General features: G+C 37.4%; 1 protein-coding gene across 1 annotated transcript in view; it reads left to right on the plus strand.

Moving 5' to 3' along the window:
• Positions 1–4,716: 4,716 nt before the first annotated feature.
• Positions 4,717–21,042, plus strand: part of IL1RL1 (interleukin 1 receptor like 1) — a 29,193-nt gene continuing 12,867 nt past the window's right edge. Inside the window, exons 1-6 of the mRNA XM_037143402.2 lie at positions 4,717–4,786; positions 16,397–16,606; positions 17,139–17,349; positions 18,363–18,537; positions 18,631–18,793; positions 20,347–20,418. Coding sequence (XP_036999297.2) covers positions 16,546–16,606; positions 17,139–17,349; positions 18,363–18,537; positions 18,631–18,793; positions 20,347–20,418 — 682 coding nt within the window. The 5' untranslated portion in view covers positions 4,717–4,786; positions 16,397–16,545. The remainder of the gene's footprint in view (positions 4,787–16,396; positions 16,607–17,138; positions 17,350–18,362; positions 18,538–18,630; positions 18,794–20,346; positions 20,419–21,042) is intronic.

The raw sequence follows: 21,042 nt of genomic DNA on the forward strand, positions 1-21,042 counted from the left end.
AGTAAAGTAGAGAGGAAGAAGGAGAGAGCCCTGTCAGATGGTAAGAGGCCATGAATGCTTCCTTGTGGCACATTTTAAAACTATTTGGTATATAACTAGATTTCTTGTGCAAACTGAGGAAGCTGAGTTCTGGACTGATGCTGAGCAAAACAGAAAGTGGACTCCTGGGCACAGAAGCCTGAGACAGAGGAGAAAGAGGTAATGAGTGCCAGAAATTAATAAATATCATTGAGAGGACTCTAGGTTGTCATTTAGATGTGAAATAGTAGTGGGTTGGAACCCATTTTTCCTAGTTCTCCAATGTGTAATGAAGACCAGCTAACCTCTTGGTTTTTGAAATTCAGTAAGATTTTTGACATTATCAGAGCTTATTTTGGTTTGAATACAGAGTTAAGATGTCCTCTTCATGTGGACAGAACCCACATGGAAACAGACAAACAAGTACTGCATTCATGTGCAAAAGCACACACACCACACTCCTCACACCCCAAACACCTTTCTTTTCTTTGAGCAGCACCAATCTGTTGTTTCTATTTCAGATGAAAAATATGGCCAATTTACATCTTTCTTTTTACATTATCAAATGTCACAGATGTTCTGCTTCAATATAGAAGAATTGCCTTCTGATGGTTCTGGGCACTTTTGTTTAGGATAGTCATCTCCAAGTGGGTACAGTTATCTTTGGTGGGTGTGGTCCAAGGATATTTTGTACCTGGAGGGTACGATCAAAGATCTTCAGGCCAAGGAGAGATACACAGAGGGGCTGGGCTGTGGGCCATCCCAGGCTCACCTAGTCTCTCCCTGACAGTAGAGTGTGTCAGCAGGAGGCTCTGAGTTACATTTTGTAGATGCCTTGCAGGTAGGGAGATTATTAAAGAGAAACTTCCTGAAGCTGCTCCTTGATGCTGAGGTTCCTCTATCTTCCTTCTTTACTACTAAACGTGGTGGATCTTGACAGATGTTAGCCTCCTTGAACATCACCAAATATCTTGAACTGTTTACAGACATTGAAAAGTGCCATTAATCATCAGGATGACTATCAAGTACATAAGTGACAATTTTGAGAGACTCTTTGGAAGATAAATTACCCAGCAGAATTGGTCCAGGTTTTTAAATACCATTCTTGTGCCCTGGCTAATGTGGCTCAGCTGGTTGAACTGTTGTTGAGTAACTGGAAGGTTGGGGGCTTTGATTCCTAGTCAGGGCACACACCTAGGTTTTGGGCTTGATCCTAGGTTTTGGAGATTATTATGGTTGTTCTGGACACATACAGGAGGGAACCAATTGATGATACTCACAAAGATGTTTCTCCCTTCCTTTCTAAAAACAGTGAAAAATTGTCCTCAGATGAGGATAGAATAATAAATTAATACCGCTGTCTTTTAAAAATTAATTAATTAATTAATTTTAATATATTTTATTAATTATGTCATTACAGTTCTATTTCTCCCCTTCATTCCCCTCCACCCTGCCCACCCCTCCCCACCATTCCCCTCCCTTTAGTTTATGACCACATGTCTCAAGTTCTTTAGATTCTATATTTCCCATACTATTCTTGCCCTCCCCCCATCTATTTTCTACCTACCATCTATGCTACTTATTTTCTGTACCTTACCCCCCTTCTCCTTCTCCCACTCCCATTGCTAACCCTCCATGTGATCTTCATTTCTATGGTTCTGCTCCTGATCTAGCTGTCCTCTTAGTTTGTTTTTGTTTTAGGTGTGGTTCTTAGTAACTCTGAGTTTCCTGTCCTTTCACTGTTCATCTTTTTTATCTTCTCTTTCTTAGGTAAGTCCCTTTAACATTTCATATAATAAGGGCTTGGTGATGATGAACTCTTTGAATTTGATCTTATCTGAGAAGCACTTTATCTGCCCTTCCATTCTAAATGAAAGCTTAGCTGGATAGAGCAATCTTGGATTTCATGACTTGGAATACTTCTTTCCAGCCCCTTCTTGCCTGTTAGGTCTCTTTTGAGAAATCTGCCGACAGTCTGATGGGAACTCCTTTGTAGGTGACTGTCCCCTTATCTCTTACTGCTTCTAGAATTCTCTCCTCATTTTAATCTTGGGTAATGTAATAATGATGTGCCTTGGTGTTCCTTCTTGGGTCCAACTTCTTTGGGACTCTCTAAGCTTCCTGGATTTCCTGGAAGTCTATTTCCTTTGCCAGAATGGGGAAATTATCCTTTATTATTTGTTCAAATAAGTTTTCCACTCGTGGGTATTCCTCTTCCCCTTCTGGTACCCCTATAATTCAGATATTGGAATGTTTAAAGATTCCTGGAGGTTCCTAAGCCTCTCCTCATTTTTTTGAATTCTTGTTTCTTCATCCTTTTCTGTTTGGTCATTTTTTTCCTCTTTCTGGTCTACTCCTTTGATTTGAGTCCCAGTTTCCTTTCCATTACAATTGGTTTCCTGTGCATTTATCTTCATTTCAATTAGTTTAGCCTTCATATGTTCCTCTAATTTGTGACTATAATCAACCAGTTCTATGAGCATCCTGATCACCAGTGTTTTGAACTGTGCATCTGAAAGTTTGGCTATTACTTGGTTGCTTAGATTTATCGGCTCTGGGGCTCTGAGTTATTCTTGAGCCATGTTTTGATCTGTTCGTGCCTGTTATGTACAAGGAGGTGTTCACCAGGGTGGGGCCACCCAGGTCTCTGGTTTGTGATGCTGTATGTGGGGGCGGGTCAGAGAGGGACAATAGCGGTCCCCTCTGCCACTTTCCACCACTGGGGCCTGCACGGTCTGTCTCACTACTTCACTCCTTCACCAGTTTATCTGCGTGACTGTGTGACTTTGGTCAGCCCTCAGTGGGTCTGCCCACTACTCCACACCTGGGATCCGCCTACAGCTGCCGGTGTGCCTGGGTTGCGTGCCCTGGTCAGTCTGGTGGATCTTTCCTGCCTGACCCCACTCTGCTGCTGACTCTGCCCTTCTTACCGGTTTGGCTGAAGGGTTCGTTGTTGTCAGACTTCGTGTAGTTCAATTTTCTGTGGTTTGGCTGCATTTTTGTTGCTAAAACTTTGTTGTTTTTAAACTTGGTTGTGTGAGAAGGAGTAGTGCTTCTACCTATGCCTCCATCTTGGCAGAAGTCCTGAATACTGCTGTCTTAACACTCATGTGATGATAAAGGGTATTTAGAGATCTGGAGTTAAGGTAGAACCATAGCTCAAACATATCAGAGAAATTTTTTAAATTTCAGTTTTTTTCATTTTTCAAATTTCCAGCAAAGCTATTATTTATTATTTTTTAATTAAAAATTTTTTATTGTCATTCAAGTAGAGTTGTCTGTATTTTTCTCCCTACCCCTCCCCACTAAAATTTCACTCTTGAATAAAGACTACTTTGTAGTCTTTCAATAGTTTACCCTAATTTTTAAAATATTGAGATTGTTGCAAATATCTAACTTCAAGAAAACATTTTCAGATTTGAAAAATGCTTCCTCACTTGTTTTATATGTTTAAATTGCTAGAGGTCAGAAGTGAGTCTTATACTTTTCTCACACAGCATCTGACACACTATAGGACACTTCAATAAGTGTCCTATAAGCCTGTTTGGTTTATTGTTTAAGTGCATTTCTCCAGTTCTCTAACAGTGGAGAGGTGATAGACAACCTCATGTAAAAGTATCCTTTACAAAAAGATTGTGGAGTAATTAGTTTCTGCTGTAGATTTTCAGCTTTTATGTTTGCTGACCATAGGTAAATAAGTAGAGAAGGTGATTTGGTTTTCTTGTTCTTGATGCAAATATGAATAAAAATAAAATTTGAAGTTTGTTTATTAACTGTAATTGTGGTGGGTGCAATAGGTTGAGTATATGAAAGCTCCAAAAGCCACCAGAATTCATTAATATGGTTGATCTCTGACATAGATTATTCATTTAATATTGATAACAATACCCTTGCACAAGAGATTTAGAGAGGTTAGGGAAATTGCTCAAAGTCACATGGGTAGTAAGAGGAAAACCATGTTTTTGTTTAAAGATCATGCTCTTTCTACTATATTTGAGAGTTCATTTAAAAAACACATAAATGACTCAAGATGGTTTATCCAGAATTTTAATAATTGTAACATGTCTGCAATGTGATTATAACCATGGGAGACAAGCCATCAGGTGTTACATATAGAGAGAATCCAGTTTGGAGGCTTCGGATTCTGGCTTCACCCTCACTGGCTGTTACTTCAAGGAAGGGAATTATTTAGCTCCTCTGAGTCTCTGAGGAGTGTACAGGAGAGCATGCACAAAATCCCTGCATACAGAGCAGAGTACACACTAAGCACCCAGTGTGTATCAGAGTTTTCAAAACGTAAGCATTGCAGTGCCCACAGTAAAACTTGCTGCAGAGATGTGCACATTCCCCAAGAGCTGCAGCTTTCAGGAAGTAACAGCTACAGATTACTCTCAGGGCATTGAGTGACCTGCCACCTAGATGCAATCAGGAAGCTTTTGCTGAGAAAGTCACCTATAGGAAGGTAAAATACAGTTAACATTAAATATAATAATCTATTGTAATAATATTAAAATTGAGAGTAAGCTTCATTAAAGATTTTTCAAATAGAGAATGTGGTGAACACTGAAGTTGATATTTGCAGTGAAGCTTATCAGTTTCATCTTATCAGTAATCTAGTTCCTGTGTCCTCACTGATAAGGAAAATGGGAGGATTTTAAAGAAGGCTGGCTATTGTTTTTAGCATAGAGCTATTGGAGACTGATTTTTAGAGTTACACTCTGATGGTAAGAAGTTGAGAAAGAAAGAGCTCAAGTACCAGTAACAGATGGTAAGTGCCTTTGGGGTGTTTTTCCAAAATACTTTTATCTCAAAAAGAATAGGATATAAAAACAAATATTTAGGTTAAAAATAGTAATTCCTATTGATTTTTTGTTTGTGAAAAAATAGTATTACCAGTGGGAAAACCAAGTTATAGACTAAAGAAGTCCCTTGGAGCCATGTTTGTATAACCTGGAACTTTGGTCTTAGTTATTGGAAAATGTCTGGTGGGTGGTGGGGAAGGAAGGGCCCTTGCAGTATGTATACAGAGTGCTCATATTCCAGAATCATTCTTCTAGAATTCACTAAAATCCACAAGTGGAATCTACTTAGATGGTGGGGGAAAAAAAGAACTTAGTAAGTAATGAGGTACTGGGCAAAGGGGTGAGGGAGAGGTGTGTGTTGTGAAGGACAGGGGTTAGAACCATGAGAGAGAAGGAAATTCAAGGTGAACATGAGAGTCTGGGAGGAGGTGGATTGATAAAGGCCAGTCTTTTGGGGGGTTGAGTTGGGGAATAGTGGGTAGTGAGTAAATAAGTGATCTAAGTTTACATTTAAAAAATATATTTTATTGATTGTGCTATTATTGGTAAATACCTATTCTATTAGGTAGCTCTATTTTTTCTCTCTCTCTGAAGACAGCTCAACAAAATGTGTAGAGTCAGTGATGGCAGAGCTGGCCCCCCAGCCTCACACACTGATTGTTGGTTTTCCTTCTAATTTCTTCCAGCAGCTGAGAAATGAAGGTTATGCTTGCCTGTAGCTGTGGCAATACTTTTACTACCTCTGGAAACCAAACATTCATGTATAATTGCCCTCCCCCAAGATCTCAATATGGACATTGTTATCCCCTTTCTGCTATTCTATGTAGACTATTTGAGACAGAAAGCTCTAGACCTAGGCAGAACTGTAATAAATCCCTGCTCTTAAACTTAATTTGATTCACAACCATAGGCAACTCATCTAACCTCTTTAAATCTTGTATTTCCTGCCTATAAAACCAGCATATTACTACTAATACCAAGCTCATATAGTGGTTTCTAAAGTTTGAAGCTGCTTGCAAAGACTTAACAATGTCAGCTCTCATCGCTGTCATTATTTTTTCCTTTCCTGCTCTGGGAACTCTTATTGCTGTGCCCTGCAGACAGGCAGTGTGGCTGCCGATTTGAACTTTACACAATCCTCAGCAGGACATCAGTTCTCTGTTTTCTTAAACAGGCTTTTCGAGGAAGAGATTGGTCCCAAAATATTTTTCTAACTGGATGTCTTGATGTGTGGAGCAGATCTGGCTCAAGCATTTCTGGGGTGTGTTTGGTTTTCAGATACCTGCTTTTTCAGTAGGGAAACTCATTATCTACGTTCTTCAAAATATTTGTTTTATAATTGTGAGGGTCTATATTTTTGATCACCCCCCCCCACATTTCCCAGTTTTCTGAGAATGAAAGACAACTGCAAAAGAAAGACCCTCCAAAGTGTTGGGTGACATTGATATGCAGGGGCAAATGCAACCTAGTGAGTGGAACACAATGTAGGAGTCTCTCAGCACTGGTGATGCCAAGATTGTGTGAGTGTACACATGCGTGAGCATGTGTGGAGAGAGTATGACCCTAGTTCAGGGTGGAGGGAAAGGTCTCTCTGGTCTGGAACAAACTCTGACAGCAATCAAGTCCTGTTCCCAGAAAGAGGAAGGAAAAAGACTAAACAGATTGTCTGGATTCTAAACAAGGGTCTTAAATATTTTGTTCTTTATTTTAATGTGGTAAAATCCCTTAACATGAGCTGTATCTTAACACATTTAAAAAATACAGTATAGTATTGTTAACTATATTAACTATATTGTTAACTATTGTTAACATATTGTACAGCAGATATCTAGAAGTTGTGCATTTTAGTTAACAGAAATTTTATGTCTGTTGATTACCTCTTCATTTTACTCTCCCCACTCAGCCCCTAGAAAACACCATTCTACTTTTTGTTTCTATGTACATCATTATTTTAGATACCTTAATAAGTAAAATTATGCAGTATTTGTCCTTTTGTGACTTTATTTCACTTAGAATAATAATCTTAAGGTTTGGGCTGAATAGTGTTCCCCTATATGTATATACTACACCTTCTTAGACACTCATCTTTCGATGGACATTTAGGTTGTTTTTACATCTTGGCTATTGTAAAGTGTTGCAATGAACACAGGAGTGCTAATGTCTCTTTGAGATGCTGGTTTCAGTTCTTTCAAATAAATACACAGATGTTGGACTGCTGAATAATATGGTATTTCTACTTTTATCTTTTTCAGAAAACTTCATACTCCTTTCCATAGCCATTGTGCCATTTTGCATTCTCATCAAGAGTGTACACGTGTTCCTTTTTCTCTACAACCTTGCCAACACTTGTTATCTTTTTTTAAAAGATTTTATTTATTTATCTTTAGAAGGGAAGGGAAAGAGAGAGGGAGAGAAATATCAATGTATGGTTGCCTCTCATGCATCCCCTGCTGGGAACTGGCCTACAACCCAGGCATGTGCCCTGACTGGGAATTGAACCTCGGTTATTTGATTTGCAGGCTGGCACTCAATCCACTGAGCTACACTAGCCAGGGCTTTTTTTGTTTTTTTATAATAGCCATACTGACAGTAATAGGGTAGTATTTCATTGTGGTTTTGATTTACATTTCTCTGATGATAAGTGGTGATGAGCATTTTATAATTACCTGTTGTTCACTTGTATATCTTCTCTGGAGAAACTTCTATGTATAAATCATTTAGCCCATTTTTATGTATGTGCCCTGACTGGAGATTGAACCACAACCTTAAAGTATCGGGACACACTCTAACCAACTGGACTACCTGGCCAGTAGACCAAATTTAAAATTTGGTTATTACTATTATTTTGCTATTGAGTTATATGAGGTCCTTATATGTTTGGAAATCAATTCATAATCAGATATGTGGCTTGTATTTTCTTCCATTTCATAGGTTGCCTTTTTATTCTGTTTATTGTTCCTTTGCTGAGCAGAAACGTTTTAGTTTGATTCAGTTCCACTGTTTATTTTTTTCTTTTTATGCATTTTTCTATACTCCTGGTGTCATATCCATGAAATCATTGCCAAGACTAACAACATGAAGCTTTCCCTCTATGTTTTCTTTTAGAATTTTTACTGAGGACTGAACTCAAACATAGGGGAGAAATGGGGTGATGAAGGGGACTTGGGGAGGTTCCAGCTTGTTTGGGGAAAATTGCCTTTAACACACTTGTAATAGCATAGCAGTAACAACAACAATAATTATTTACTGAGAGTCTGCTATGTGCTAGACCCTGTGCCAAGTGTTTTCTATACACAATATGGAAATATCCTGCTGTTCTTATTATAATTCTGTGAAGTAGAGGTGAAACTCAAACCTGGCTGACTCAAATTCTGAGTGTTCAACTACTACTCCATGCTAATGTGGGTGAGAGTTTGGACTCACAACAGCAGAGACTGAATATGAGCATGGAAATTGTTGGGTTGTATTGATGGAATTGGTTCTGGGGCCACGTATGGCTGAGCCTCAGGTGAAAAGGGAAGTGCACTGGTGGAAAAACATAAATGGAGATGGCATCCACTAAAACATAACTGAGATTTTGGTGAGAGCTTATAAAGAGACTTCTTTATAAGAAGAAAGTGGGAAGTCTCTTGGAAAGAGACTTCTTCCCAAAGTGGGTGGATAACTTTTTTTTATTGCCATTCCAGTACAGTTGTCTCAATTTCCCCCCACCACCACTGCCTCCTGCCTCACCCATCCCCACTTCCCACCCTTAATCCTAACCCCCTTTGGATTTGTTCACCTGTTCCTTATTCATGTTCCTTGATGACGCTTCCCCTAACATCCCCCATTATTCCCTATCCTCTCTCCTCTGATCGCTGTTAGTTCTTTATTTCAATGTCTCTGGTTATATTTTGCTTGCTTGTTTGTTCTGTTGATTAGGTTCCACTTACAGGTGAGGTCATATGGTATTTTTCTGTCCTTACCTGGCTTATTTCACTTAGCATAATAACTTTGAATTTCAACAACTGCAGACCTTACCCAAGACCACTTACGTCTTTTGACAACTTCCTTAAGCACAATTTAAGTGGATGCTGAGTGCCCATTTGAGCTCACTCTAAACTGGGAATCTAGACTTCCCCACACCTTCTCTCAGAAGCCTTGTGATAAAAACAATGAAGGGACAGAGGGTTGAGTCACTATGCCTGGGAGCCTCCACCATCTTGGCCCCACTAAACACAACCAAGGCTCCCAGGATGGCAGCCTATCCATGTTGACAGAGAACAGGATGACCCCAATGCACCTCAGGGTCCTGGATGCTCTCCCCACTCTTCACTGTCTCTGACCACCTCCAGTATCGATCAGCACTTTCTAGAATCTTCTTCACCCTGGGTCCTTAGTTGGTCAGAAATCACCAGCTACTCTCTGTTGCAAGCTTGTCTTCCTCTACACTGATCTTCAGTTCATCATCTAAGCTGGAATATTAAACTTTAAATAAAATCAAAGAGTCTCTAGACTACCACATTCAAAAGAGATGAGTTTCCTTGGGTTTACTGCTCATCATGAGCACAGAGGTAAAGACAGAGACTTCAGCTGTGTATTCCCTCATCTTTTTTGCTCTTTTTGAGCCAAACTCTGAAAGATTCCAGGATGGAATGTTCAAAATTGCTTCATCTTCATTTTAATTATTTTGAGTATTTTTTCCTGGAAACTTAAGCATTTTCCTTCTAACAAGTCTCTGTTAGATCATTGCTGATATAAACACCAATTTTAAAAAGGCATCAATGACACCTCAGACAAAGGTTTAATCTCCAAAATACACAAAGAACTTACACGACTCCACTCTAGGAAGACATCTAACCCAATTAAAAAATGGGAAAAGGACTTGAACAGACACTTCTCCAAAGAGGACATACAGAATATCCAGAGACACATGAAGAGATGCTCAATATCGTTAGCTATCAGAGACATGCAAATTAAAACCACAATAAGATACCACTTTACACCAGTCAGGATGGCTATAATAAACAAAGCAACAAACAACAAATGTTGGAGAGGTTGTGGGGAAAGGGGGTCCTTAGTTCACTGTTGGTGGGATTGCAGACTGGTACAACCATTATGGAAAACAGTATGGAATTTTCTCAGAAAAATAAAAATCGACCTGCCTTTTGACCCAGCAATTCCACTGCTAGGATTATATCCCCAAAATTCTAAAACATCAATTTCAAAGAACCTATGCACCACCATGTTCATAGCAGCACAGTTTACAATAGCCAAGAGTTGGAAACAACCTGGGTGCCTAACAGTAAATGAATGAATCAAAAAATTGTGGTACATATACACAATGGAATTTTATGCAGCAGAGAGAAAGAAGGAGCTACTACCCTTTGCAACAACATGGATGGAACTGGAAAGCATTATGCTGAGTGAAATAGGCCAGGCATTGAAGGACAAATACCATATGATCTCACCTTTAACAGGAAGCTAAACAACAAAACAAACAAGCAAACAGAATAAAAACAAAGACACTGAAATAGAGAACGAGTGGGCAGCAACCAGAGGGGAGAGGGAAGGGAATTTAAGGGGAAAAATGGGGAGGGATTTTGAGGAACAAGTATGAAAGACACAGATTTGAAGACTGGGGGGGGGGGAGAGGGAGGGAGGTGGGGAGATGGGGCAGGGGGGGCTGGGATGGGAGAAATAGACAAAAAAACTGTACTTGAAAAATAACTAAATAAAAAAAAATAAAATAAAAAAATAAAACCACACAAAAAATAAAAAGGCATCAGAGAAGTTACTTGTAGTGCAATTCATAGTAAATTAGCCTCCATGCAAAGTGATTAGTCTTTTCAAAATGTGGTATACATTAAGCTTCATAAAACTAAGACATTTTAAAATCATGGTAATCAAACATGACTTTAGAGTGGGTTTACAGTATTTGAGCAAATTAGAGGTTTAATTCAAACATGTCTCCTTTTGGTTTTTCATTTTCCTCTGTTCTTTAGGATATGCCTTTTGCTACTTTAATTATCCTCCCTTTTTAGTCTGTCAGTAATAGTTTGTGCCTTGTGCCTTGTGCCTCTGGCCTCAGGGTCAAATCCAAGGCTTACTCACCCATCTCCTATTTTTATTTTCACTTTATAATTAAAGCATCCTGAAATCTAACTTTACTGTAAACAAAAGTATTCAATTAAGTAAAAATATATATGGAGAGAAAAATTAGTTAATTATCATGCTATTAACAATAGACTATTCAATATTTTTTTCATTCAATAGGTATTTATTGAGGACCTCCCCTGGGGATACATAAGCAAACAAAACAGAAAATATATATGTGATGCATAAATCAAGCATCTAGTATGTCAGAAGGCTATCAAAGCCATGGAAAAATAGAGCAGGATGCAGGAATTTGGGAGAGTAACCTCATTTGAGGAGGAGTGGAGACCTCATGAAGCAGGAGGTAATGGAGCAAGACAAACAGATGTTGCACAGATGAGGAGAATTCCAGACAGAACATAGATCTGATGCCAGTGCTCTGAGGTGGGGTAAAACTTAAGATGTGTGGAGAAGAAGGAGGAGAAAAGTATACATGGAATGGAATGAGGATGGAGGGTGTAGAAGGACCTAAATAAGAGATGAGGGGTGGCAGACCACAAGGGTTTTTGTCCATCATATAGAATTGGCTTCTATTGAGTAAAAGGTGAGTTTTGATCAGAGGAATGATTAAAGAATCTTCCTGGTTTCTTCTTTGAAAATAGGGGGTAAGAGAAGAACCAAAGAGACAAATTCAGGGGCTATTGCAATAATCTAGGCAAGAGATGGCGGTGGGTTGGATCTGTACTGAGGATTACAGCAAGTGGTCGCGTGGTTGAGTTCTGAATATATTTGGAAGTAGATTCAATGGGACTTACTGAAGGATTACATTAGATGTACTGGAGAGAAGAGGTATAAGAATATCTTTATGGGTTTTGATCTGTGTAGCTGTAAAAATGGAGTTGCCATCAACCAACATAGTAAGGGCTATTTGAAGAGCAGTTTTTTTATGGGAAGAACAGGACTTTTGAGAAATCTAGAATAGCGACAAGTGGAAGGAAGTGTCAAGTAGACAAGGAATATCTGAGTCTAAAGTTAAAAGGAAGAGTCTGGACAGCAGGTTTAATTCTGAGAGTGTAATCAGCAAATGGATGATGTTTAAAAACAAGAAACTGGATGATGTCACATGGAGGATGAGTGTAAATAGACAAGAAATTCAAAGACCGAAATATGAAGTGCTGGGGGAAAAAAGAGATATGAAGAGCAGTCAGTGGGGTTTTGAAGAAAGATGGCAGAGAAATTGCTCAACTGTGACAGCAGCTGCTCAGAGCTCAATGTAAGGTCAAGAATGAGAACCAACATTGGCTTTAGCAGTTACATGGAAACAACTGGTGACACTGACAGCAACATAATACCATTACAGTCTTAACTAGTTATTAACACATTGAAATTTAAAGAAACAAGTAATGCAGTATTCCCAAAGTAGATTCAGAGTCTATAAAATTGTAAAACAATCTAGCAAACAAAAGAAGAAAGAAAAATGAAAGAAAACATTCTAAGTTAAAAACATTTTAACTCATGCTAAATTCTTAACATTTCTGTAGTGTTTTATATAGACAGATACAAATTTATCTCTTAGGAAAAGATGAATACCTCTCCCCAGGGAAGTTTTATAGGGAAAACTAGAAGTTCTCTTTTGTACTCTTGTGGTGTATCTTTTCATTCTTGAAGATTTCATCTAGTTCTGGGAGGTTTAATTTTCTTTGCCTTACTGTGCTCCTGAGCTTCAGAAGCAAATATCCCACTGATGACTTGACATCTCCTCTTGTATGTCTAACAGATATATCAAGCTGAATATGTCCAAAATGATCTAATCTTAGTCCAAAACCTGTTCCACCTCTAATCTCCCCATCTCAGTAAATAACAATCCCCTTTGCCCAGTTTCTCAGGCCAAAACTTTGGAGGTTTTCATTGCTCTTTGTCTCATACTTTATAACTTATCCATCAAGTAATTCTATCAGTAATACCTCAAATTATATCTAAAATCAGCCTTAGACCCACCTAATTGACCCACCTAATTATCCATCCCAAGTGATGACTCAGCATACTGTTTCTGAAATTCATTCGTGTTTCATGAACCAGTGGTTTCTTTTCTTATTGATGATTAACATTTCATAGTATGAATATAAATTAGTTTATCCATTTATATGGTAATGGTCATCAACACTTTTGTACAAATGGTTTTGTGAGCATAAGGTTTTATTTCTTTTGGGTAAATCCTTAAGAGAAGAATTCCTGAGTTACATAGTAAGTATTTATTAGAAACTGCCAACTATTTTCCTAAGTTGATTATCATCTTACACTCCCACCTATAACATAGGAAGTTCTAGTTGTTTTACATCCTCATCAATACCTGGTATTGTCAGTCTTTACAATTTTAGTCATGAAGTAGAATCACATTATTTGTGATTTTAATTTTTTGCATTTCTTTAGTGACTAATATATTTGGGCATATTTTTAATGTATTTCTTGGCTATTGACATATTTTCATTTGTGAAATCTCAGCTTAAGTTTATTTCATTATTTAATGAAGCTATTTTGTCTTTGTGATATTATGTATAAGAGTTATTTATAAATTATAGATAAATATTTTCATCAGATATATAAATTTTAAGTATTTTGTCTGAGTCTGTGGCTTGGCTTATTCAAATTTCAATTATGTTTTTTGAGGACCACAAGTTCTTAATTTTGATGAAGTCCAAGTTATTTCTTTTCCTGTCATGATTAGTGACTTTGTATCAGTCTAAAAAGTATTTGTCCTACTTCAAGTTATAAAGATTTTCTACTATGTAATTTACTATATATAATTCATTTTGATTTTATTTTTGTGTGTATAATGAGATAAAGATATTTTTCCATATGTATAGCCAGTTTTTCCATCATCATTTGTTGAAAACACTTTCTTTTCCCCATGGACTTATGTTGATAGTATTATTTAAAAAATCAATTTATTGCCTATGTTTGAGTCTATTTCTATACTTTCTTCTGATCCTTTGATTTATATGTTTATCCTTACATCAATACAACTCTAGTTTCATTATTGTAACTTTATATTAAGTCTTCAAGTCATATTGTGTAAATTCTCCAACTTTGTTCTTATTTTTAAGCTATTCTAAGTATGTCAATTTTCCATATAACTTCTATAATTCTCAAAGAGAAATTATAGATGATTACTCTAATACTGGACAAATAAAGACTGAATTAATCAAGACCAATTAAGAGGTGCAGGAACTATATGAAAGATGTAAAATGCAGACAACAGCAATAGATGCTATGGAATTTGTATGAAAAAGATTATCTGGATCACAAAAAAAATAGTTTCAAAAGGATCTTAGCTATAATTTAGTCATTTCACATATGCAAACACTTAAGACTGATGGCTGGTTTTCTTGTGGCCAGCACTTCTGTTTCTCCCTCATGTCTGTCCTCAGTCCATAGTGCTCATTCCGATCTGCTTGATGGTCACTTTCTTCTTGGCCCTCAAATTTTCCATGGGGCCTTTCAATGGTGATTTAGGCCTCATCTTACCATAAAGTAGAAGAGAAGAGACAGGGTTTTAAGGGAGAGATGTAAAAGCATTGTAGAAGATACATGGCATCTTTTCAGGTCCATATATAAAACCTTTTTTGGCAGGGTCAATAACTCTCCCACTTAATCAGTTGTAATGGTTCATTCAACAAACATTTTTGAGCAACTACTTTGTGTAGCCACTGTTTCGGGCATATGAGTTATATCACTGGATAAACTGACTAAAATATCTTTTCTTTTGGAGCTCATACTTAGGGAAAACAGAATATAAACAATAAACAAATGGCATAAGTAGAATGTTAGAAGGTTATGAGTACTCTAGGAAAAAAAACAGAGCAAGGCGAGGAGAGATAGAATGTGGGAGGGGACATTTACAATACAAAATGGATTGATTAGACACTCAACCAAATACTTGTACACCAACATCTATAGCAGACGTATTCACAATAGTCAAAGATAAAAGCAACCCAAATGTCCATTGATGGATGAACAAGTAAACAAATTGGTATATACATACACCATAATGTCATTCAACCATCGAAAGTAGTAAAGTACTGATGCATATTTCAACATGGGAAAACCTTGAAAACACTATGTTAATAAATGAGGCAGATCAGATGTAAAAGGCACCTATTGTGAGTCCATATATGGAAATATGAAATTCCATATATGGGATTTTTAAAAAAAGGTAAATCCATAGAGACACAAAGCAGATTGTGGTTGTTAGGGGACAGGCGAATGAAGAAATGAGGAAGTGACTACTAATTGGTATGCAGTTTGATTAGGGGTGATGAAAATGTTTTGGAAGTATACAGAGGTGGTAATTGCACAACATCATAAATACACTAAATGCCACTGAATTGTCAGTTTACAATGGCTATTTTTATGTTATGCAAATTTTTCACCCCAATAAAAAATATCAGAAGCAAAAACAATAAAGACAATTTTGTAATCAGAGCAGTGACTTTGAGGAGGTGCCAGGGGTTACCCTGTGGCTACCTGGAAGGAGCCATGCAAACAGAAGGAAGAGCAAGTGCAGAGGAGGACTGGGTCTGGTGCATCTAAGGATTGGCAAGGAGAACCCAGGATTGTGGAGGAGGAGTCAGAGAGGTGAAGGCTGGCCTCAGACTTCAAGGGCCTCATAGATGCTGTAGGGTGTTGCCATTTCTTTTGGGTGAGGTGGAAGGACATTGGGGGCCTATGTGATTTGACCAGGATTTTAACAGCATATCTTGAGGTATGACTACAGAGGACCCTCTGTATTCGGAAGAGTCTGAAGAGAATCAGCAGTGGAAGCAGTGATAAACTTATTAAGATCTAGGAGAGAGATGATGGTGACTTGGGCAAAAAAGGTGGCAATGCAGGTAGAGAGATGTAGTTGCAGGTAGAATGTATTTTAAAGGTGAAACCCATAGGATTTTGCATGTCAGATATCTGAGGAAAGGAAGAGTCAGCTGTGTGTGGAGAGTTTAGCCTTGAGCAGCTGGAAGGATGGCATTGTCACCATTCAGATAAAAAAAGACTGTGGAAGAAGTTGCTTTCTTGGGTCCAAGGGAGGGAGAGAGATTTGCAGGAGATCAGAAGTTTGGTTCAGAGACATTAAGTCTTTGTTAATTCCAGTTAGTTCTTGAATATGTACCAGTTTCTTCTATTTTTTGAAAGGAAGAATTGGATGAGGCTCAAAGGTGGATGGAGGGAAGGAGCTGAGAGATGAGTACTCCTAGAGTTTGGAGTGTGACAAAGAAGAATAAAAAAAAACATGTCCTTTACCCAGGGAATGGTGCTGGGCCCAGAGCCTTTTCCTGAGGCCCAGACCAGACTGCCTGATGCTTCACACAGGATCTGAAATCCTGCTGTTATAAATATTATGCACAATAAGCACCTGTTGAATGATTAATTCTCCTGAGTGTTATTAAGCAAGTCAAATTTATTGTTATAAACATCTTGCTTGTGATTCTGCATGTTTTATTTTTCAGTAAAGACATTGACAACCCTTTCCAAAGATAAATCTTAAAGAGCACCACTGACCTCCTTGGAGAGACTTTCACTGTCATATATCACAGAGCTGACTTGAATAAATTCAACAATCAGTTGCCAACACTTGCTCTGGACTGATAAACTGAGAATGAGACTCTGGGTCTTGGCAATTCTAACAGTTCTTATACATTTCACAGTTGCTACATTTAGTAAGTATTTATTGCTTCTCAACGATAATTTAAAATTTTTTAATTAAGTAATTTCAAGAACATGTGCTTTGTTTTAAACAGCTTGTTTACAGTTGCTCCAGTTGAACTGTAACCTGGAAAAATCACTTATGCTCTACAGCCATTCTCCATCACAAATCTAAGAAAATAAATCCCTCATAAATATATCCTGATTTTAGTTTTATATATTCAAATATGTCAAAATTTAACAGGGTGACTGCACCTAGAAGGCATCATAAGGAGTTGTTGATTGACAATATACTTTGTATAGTTAGACATGGCTGCTTTTCCACTACAGCAGTTTGGGGGATCTGGCTCCAAATTAGTTCACTAATTTGTGGTACTTAGAACATTTCATACAAGATCTTAATCATTTACTTATTCTTTTCAGTTGAAATATCACAAAGTATGGTCCATTTTTCAATTTAATCCTGGAGAGGAATATCCTAGAATATAGGAACTGTAATCTTTTTATGATAATTTCAGGGTCGTATTCATATTTTTTAATTTGCAGACAAGTCATCCTGGGGCCTGGAAAATGAGGCTTTAATTGTGAGGTGTCCTAGACAAGGAAGATCTCGATACCCTGTAGTATGGTATTACTCAAAAAACAACGAAAGTGTTACTACTCAGAAAGAAAGTCGTGTATTTGCTTCAAGGGAACGTCTTAAGCTTCTCCCAGCCAAAGTTGAGGATTCTGGAATTTATACTTGCATTATCCGAAGGTAGTATCAGCCACCATAATCTTTAGACTTTCTCTCTTTTCTGTAAGAGTTGATCATCTGAGCTGCCCTCATTTTCTTTCCTTTTCTTAGACTTCTCTTGTACCATTGAATTTATGAAGTGATTTGACTAAAAGAGTACTTCTAGAAACACAATCAGGTTGGGGTGTAGGTGACGATGAACTATTTAAATAAATAACTGCAGGGATTCATTTGTAGCCAAGTTAAAAAAGACCTAGTTTTCCTAGTGATCAAGAAAACTGAGACCAATCACCCAGTTTTGGCTAGAAGAGAGATTTGAACAGCACAAAGAACAGTAACCTATGCCCTGGGCATCAAGAAGGCCTATGGTTGGTGCAAAAGAGTAATTACCAGTGCCTTACATCTGAGAGGTCGGCTAAAGAAGGTTATGTGAGATTGTATGCCTATAAATTATTCTACATACAAACTGTTAAATGTTTTGATTTTGTACCTGTTTTTGGTACATAGAAAATATCAGATGAACTACATAAAAAGCAGGATGTGTATAATTAGGTGGCTAGGTTCTGAGGTCAGACAAGTTTCAGTTTAAAATTCATACTGTGACTTGTTATCTGTTGCCTGAAAGTTACTTCTGTGTCCCTCAATTTCCTCATCTGTAAACTTCATATATTAATATAACTCAGTTCAAATCATTGTGGGAATAAATGAGGTACGGTTAATATCATGAATGTTACATAGCAAATTCTCTATAAATACTAATTTTCTTTATTATATTGGGTTATTGGCATTACAGCAGCTATAGTATATGAAGAAATGATGAGGAAATCATTTTAGGGCTACTGTAAGGGTTATGTTTTATCTCAAGTTTAACAAAAGTATTTAAAAACCTAGACTTTAATGATTATATTTAAATGAGACAAAACCACTATCATTGTTTTTCACAGATAAAAACAATAATTAGTAAAAGCTAGATTTGGATAAAGTCATTGCATAATGCTTAGTAACTTTCAAAAAATTGTTTGACTTTTTAATAGTCCCACCTTCATTAAGACTGGATATGTGAATGTCACTATATATAAAAAACAACCAGATTGCAATATTCCAGATGGCATGATATATTCAACAACCTCTGGATCAGAAAAGAATTCCAAAATATTTTGTCCTACCATTGACCTCTACAATTGGACAGCACCTGTTGAGTGGTTTAAGGTAGAAGAAATTTGGAGATAATAAATAAAAATTACACAAAATAGATGGAAGTAAAGAATTACTGAAAGTGGCATGTCATTTTTTAAATTTCAGAATTGTAAAGCTCTTCAAGGATCAAGGTACTATACACATGAGACATATTTGCTTATTGACAATGCAACCAGCAAGGACACAGGTGATTATACATGCAGATTTATGCACAATGAAAATGGAGCCAGTTACAATGTGACAGCAACCAGATCATTCACAGTTCATGGTAAGCTACTGAATTTAACAAAACAGAATATTTGCTAAAAGATAAGGTGGGAGGAATAGGGCCTTTCTTATTGATTTTCCTGCACTTCATCCTCCCACCAATAGTTACTCCTGCTTCATTTTTTTTGCACATTTTCTACTATGCCAGCATCAAAATTTAAGATATTTCAGAGGAAGATTGTACAGCTAATTCAAAAGCATGTGTTCTTTCCTTTTTGACCTAATTTTTCAAAGATACCATGATCTAAATACTAACTTAACTTTTTTGACTAGTAGACAACTCTTTGAAGAACAAGATTAATGTTTCTTTTCCCAATTTCTTGGCAAAGATTCTGTAAATAGAAAAAGTCTATTTTATCTCTACTATTACTCACTGAATTAGGAGTTGAGTGAAAAACTTTATAAAGATACATAGGTATTACCCTGGCTGGTGTAGCTCAGTGGATTGAGTGTGGGCTGCAAACCAAGGGGTCGCCAGTTCAATTCCCAGTCAGGGCACATGCCTGGGCTGCAGGCCAGGTCCTCAGTACCAAGTGCACAAGAGGCAACCACACATTGATGTTTCTCTCCCTCACTTTCTCCTTCTCTTCCCCCCTCTCTAAAAATGAATAAACAAAATATTTTAATTAAAAAAAAGACACATAGGTATTATTGAGTGGCTTTCAATCCTGATTTGCAATACTTTCAACATCCTTAAAGACCTCAAGTAGGTCACTTAATTCTATTTTTTAAAAATTTACCTTAGGTTCTATGAAAGCCCATTCATGGGAAAGACTTCACAATCCAGAGTATCACATCTACAAAGAGTCAGGGTCTCCTTAGACTAGCTTGATCAATGGATATATAAGAAGTAGGGCCTCTATGTATGGTGGATTTCTGAGAGCAAAGCAACAGTGGAGAAAAGCTTTGCTTGGAGTTTTTCAAAGCTCCACTTCTGTAAAATCAACATCAGCAGACCACATTTCTATTAGTGTCTCTCACTGATTCACATCAAAATTCATAGGGGTTCTTAATCATAGTATCCTAAAATCAATGGAAACCAAGGGCTGTGGGAATGCACCAGTGGTCCAGAGAGTCCCTTTTCATAGTCTTTAGGCATCAGGACCATAGGAAATTAACATTTCTGAATAGGGTGGGCCACCATGGTAGAAAGCTGTGAGCAGAAGTGTGAAGATATGTGTTTTTCATTCTCATATGTCTTTTGAACTCTTCTTTCCTTGAAGCATTATCCCCTTTCTGTAGAATTGTAGTTTTCTAACAATTGTGAGGTCATACAATTAATTTAATGTGCTGGACTAGAATTTAATGAGATAAAAAAGATTAGAAAATATCAAAGAGCATCCTAGGTATAGTAAGACAAAGTACTACTTTTTTTGTTTCATTTGTGTGTGTCTGCATCTGTGTATGTGTGCATACTTGTTGTCATCTTGTCAGAAAATTTAAGAAACATTGTTATGAAATAAGATAGAAATATGAAAATATAAGTTTACATTGATGATCATCCAAATGCTGTTCTGATATATATATATATTCTCTATTTGTTTTTGATTTAAGGGGAGAAAAGCTTTTCTTTGTTTCCAGTAATTATAGCACCACCACAAAATGAAATAAAGGATGTGGAAATCGGTAAGAAAACTTTAAGAATACTGTTAATGTTGCCTGGAAAATACTTCCCTCTGACCCCTGGTCTGAATTCCCCAAGTAGAGATCAGGCAATGAGGATAGTGGATCTTGAGGGTTCAATGAGATGTCAAGGGTAGAAACACTTGTCTTGGGCACTTGCACATTTCAGGAATATGTGGTCACAGCAATACACAGCATTTATACTTGTATTGCACTTTGTAACTCATGTGCCATTGTCACTTCTATCCAGGAGATAGAAATTGTTCCCACTTTAAGCTTGTGGATACTTAGGCTCAGACAGGATGGATGACATGCCCCAGGTTGTAAATAATCAATGACAGAAGTATGAGAATCTAGACTTTATGACTCTATCCATCTCTTCCTTCCCTGGTTCTTTACTAAAGGTGGGATACAATTCAAAGTTTTAGCATGTGGAATATACTCTCATGACCTGGTCTTCACCCGACATACAGCTAGCTGTTAACCCATGTGCCCCATGTTCCCATCACACCGACCATCTCATCGCTCCTATACTGACATGCAACATTTCCACTTTCTTGCCTGGTTTTCCCCACGTTGTTTCCTCTTCCCTTCTCTCAACACTCAGTGCAAATATCACCTCCTCTG

The sequence above is a fragment of the Artibeus jamaicensis genome, unplaced genomic scaffold, assembly GCF_021234435.1.
Source record: "Artibeus jamaicensis isolate MK-2021 breed Jamaican fruit bat unplaced genomic scaffold, CSHL_Jam_final contig_384, whole genome shotgun sequence".
Lineage (NCBI taxonomy): Eukaryota > Metazoa > Chordata > Mammalia > Chiroptera > Phyllostomidae > Artibeus > Artibeus jamaicensis.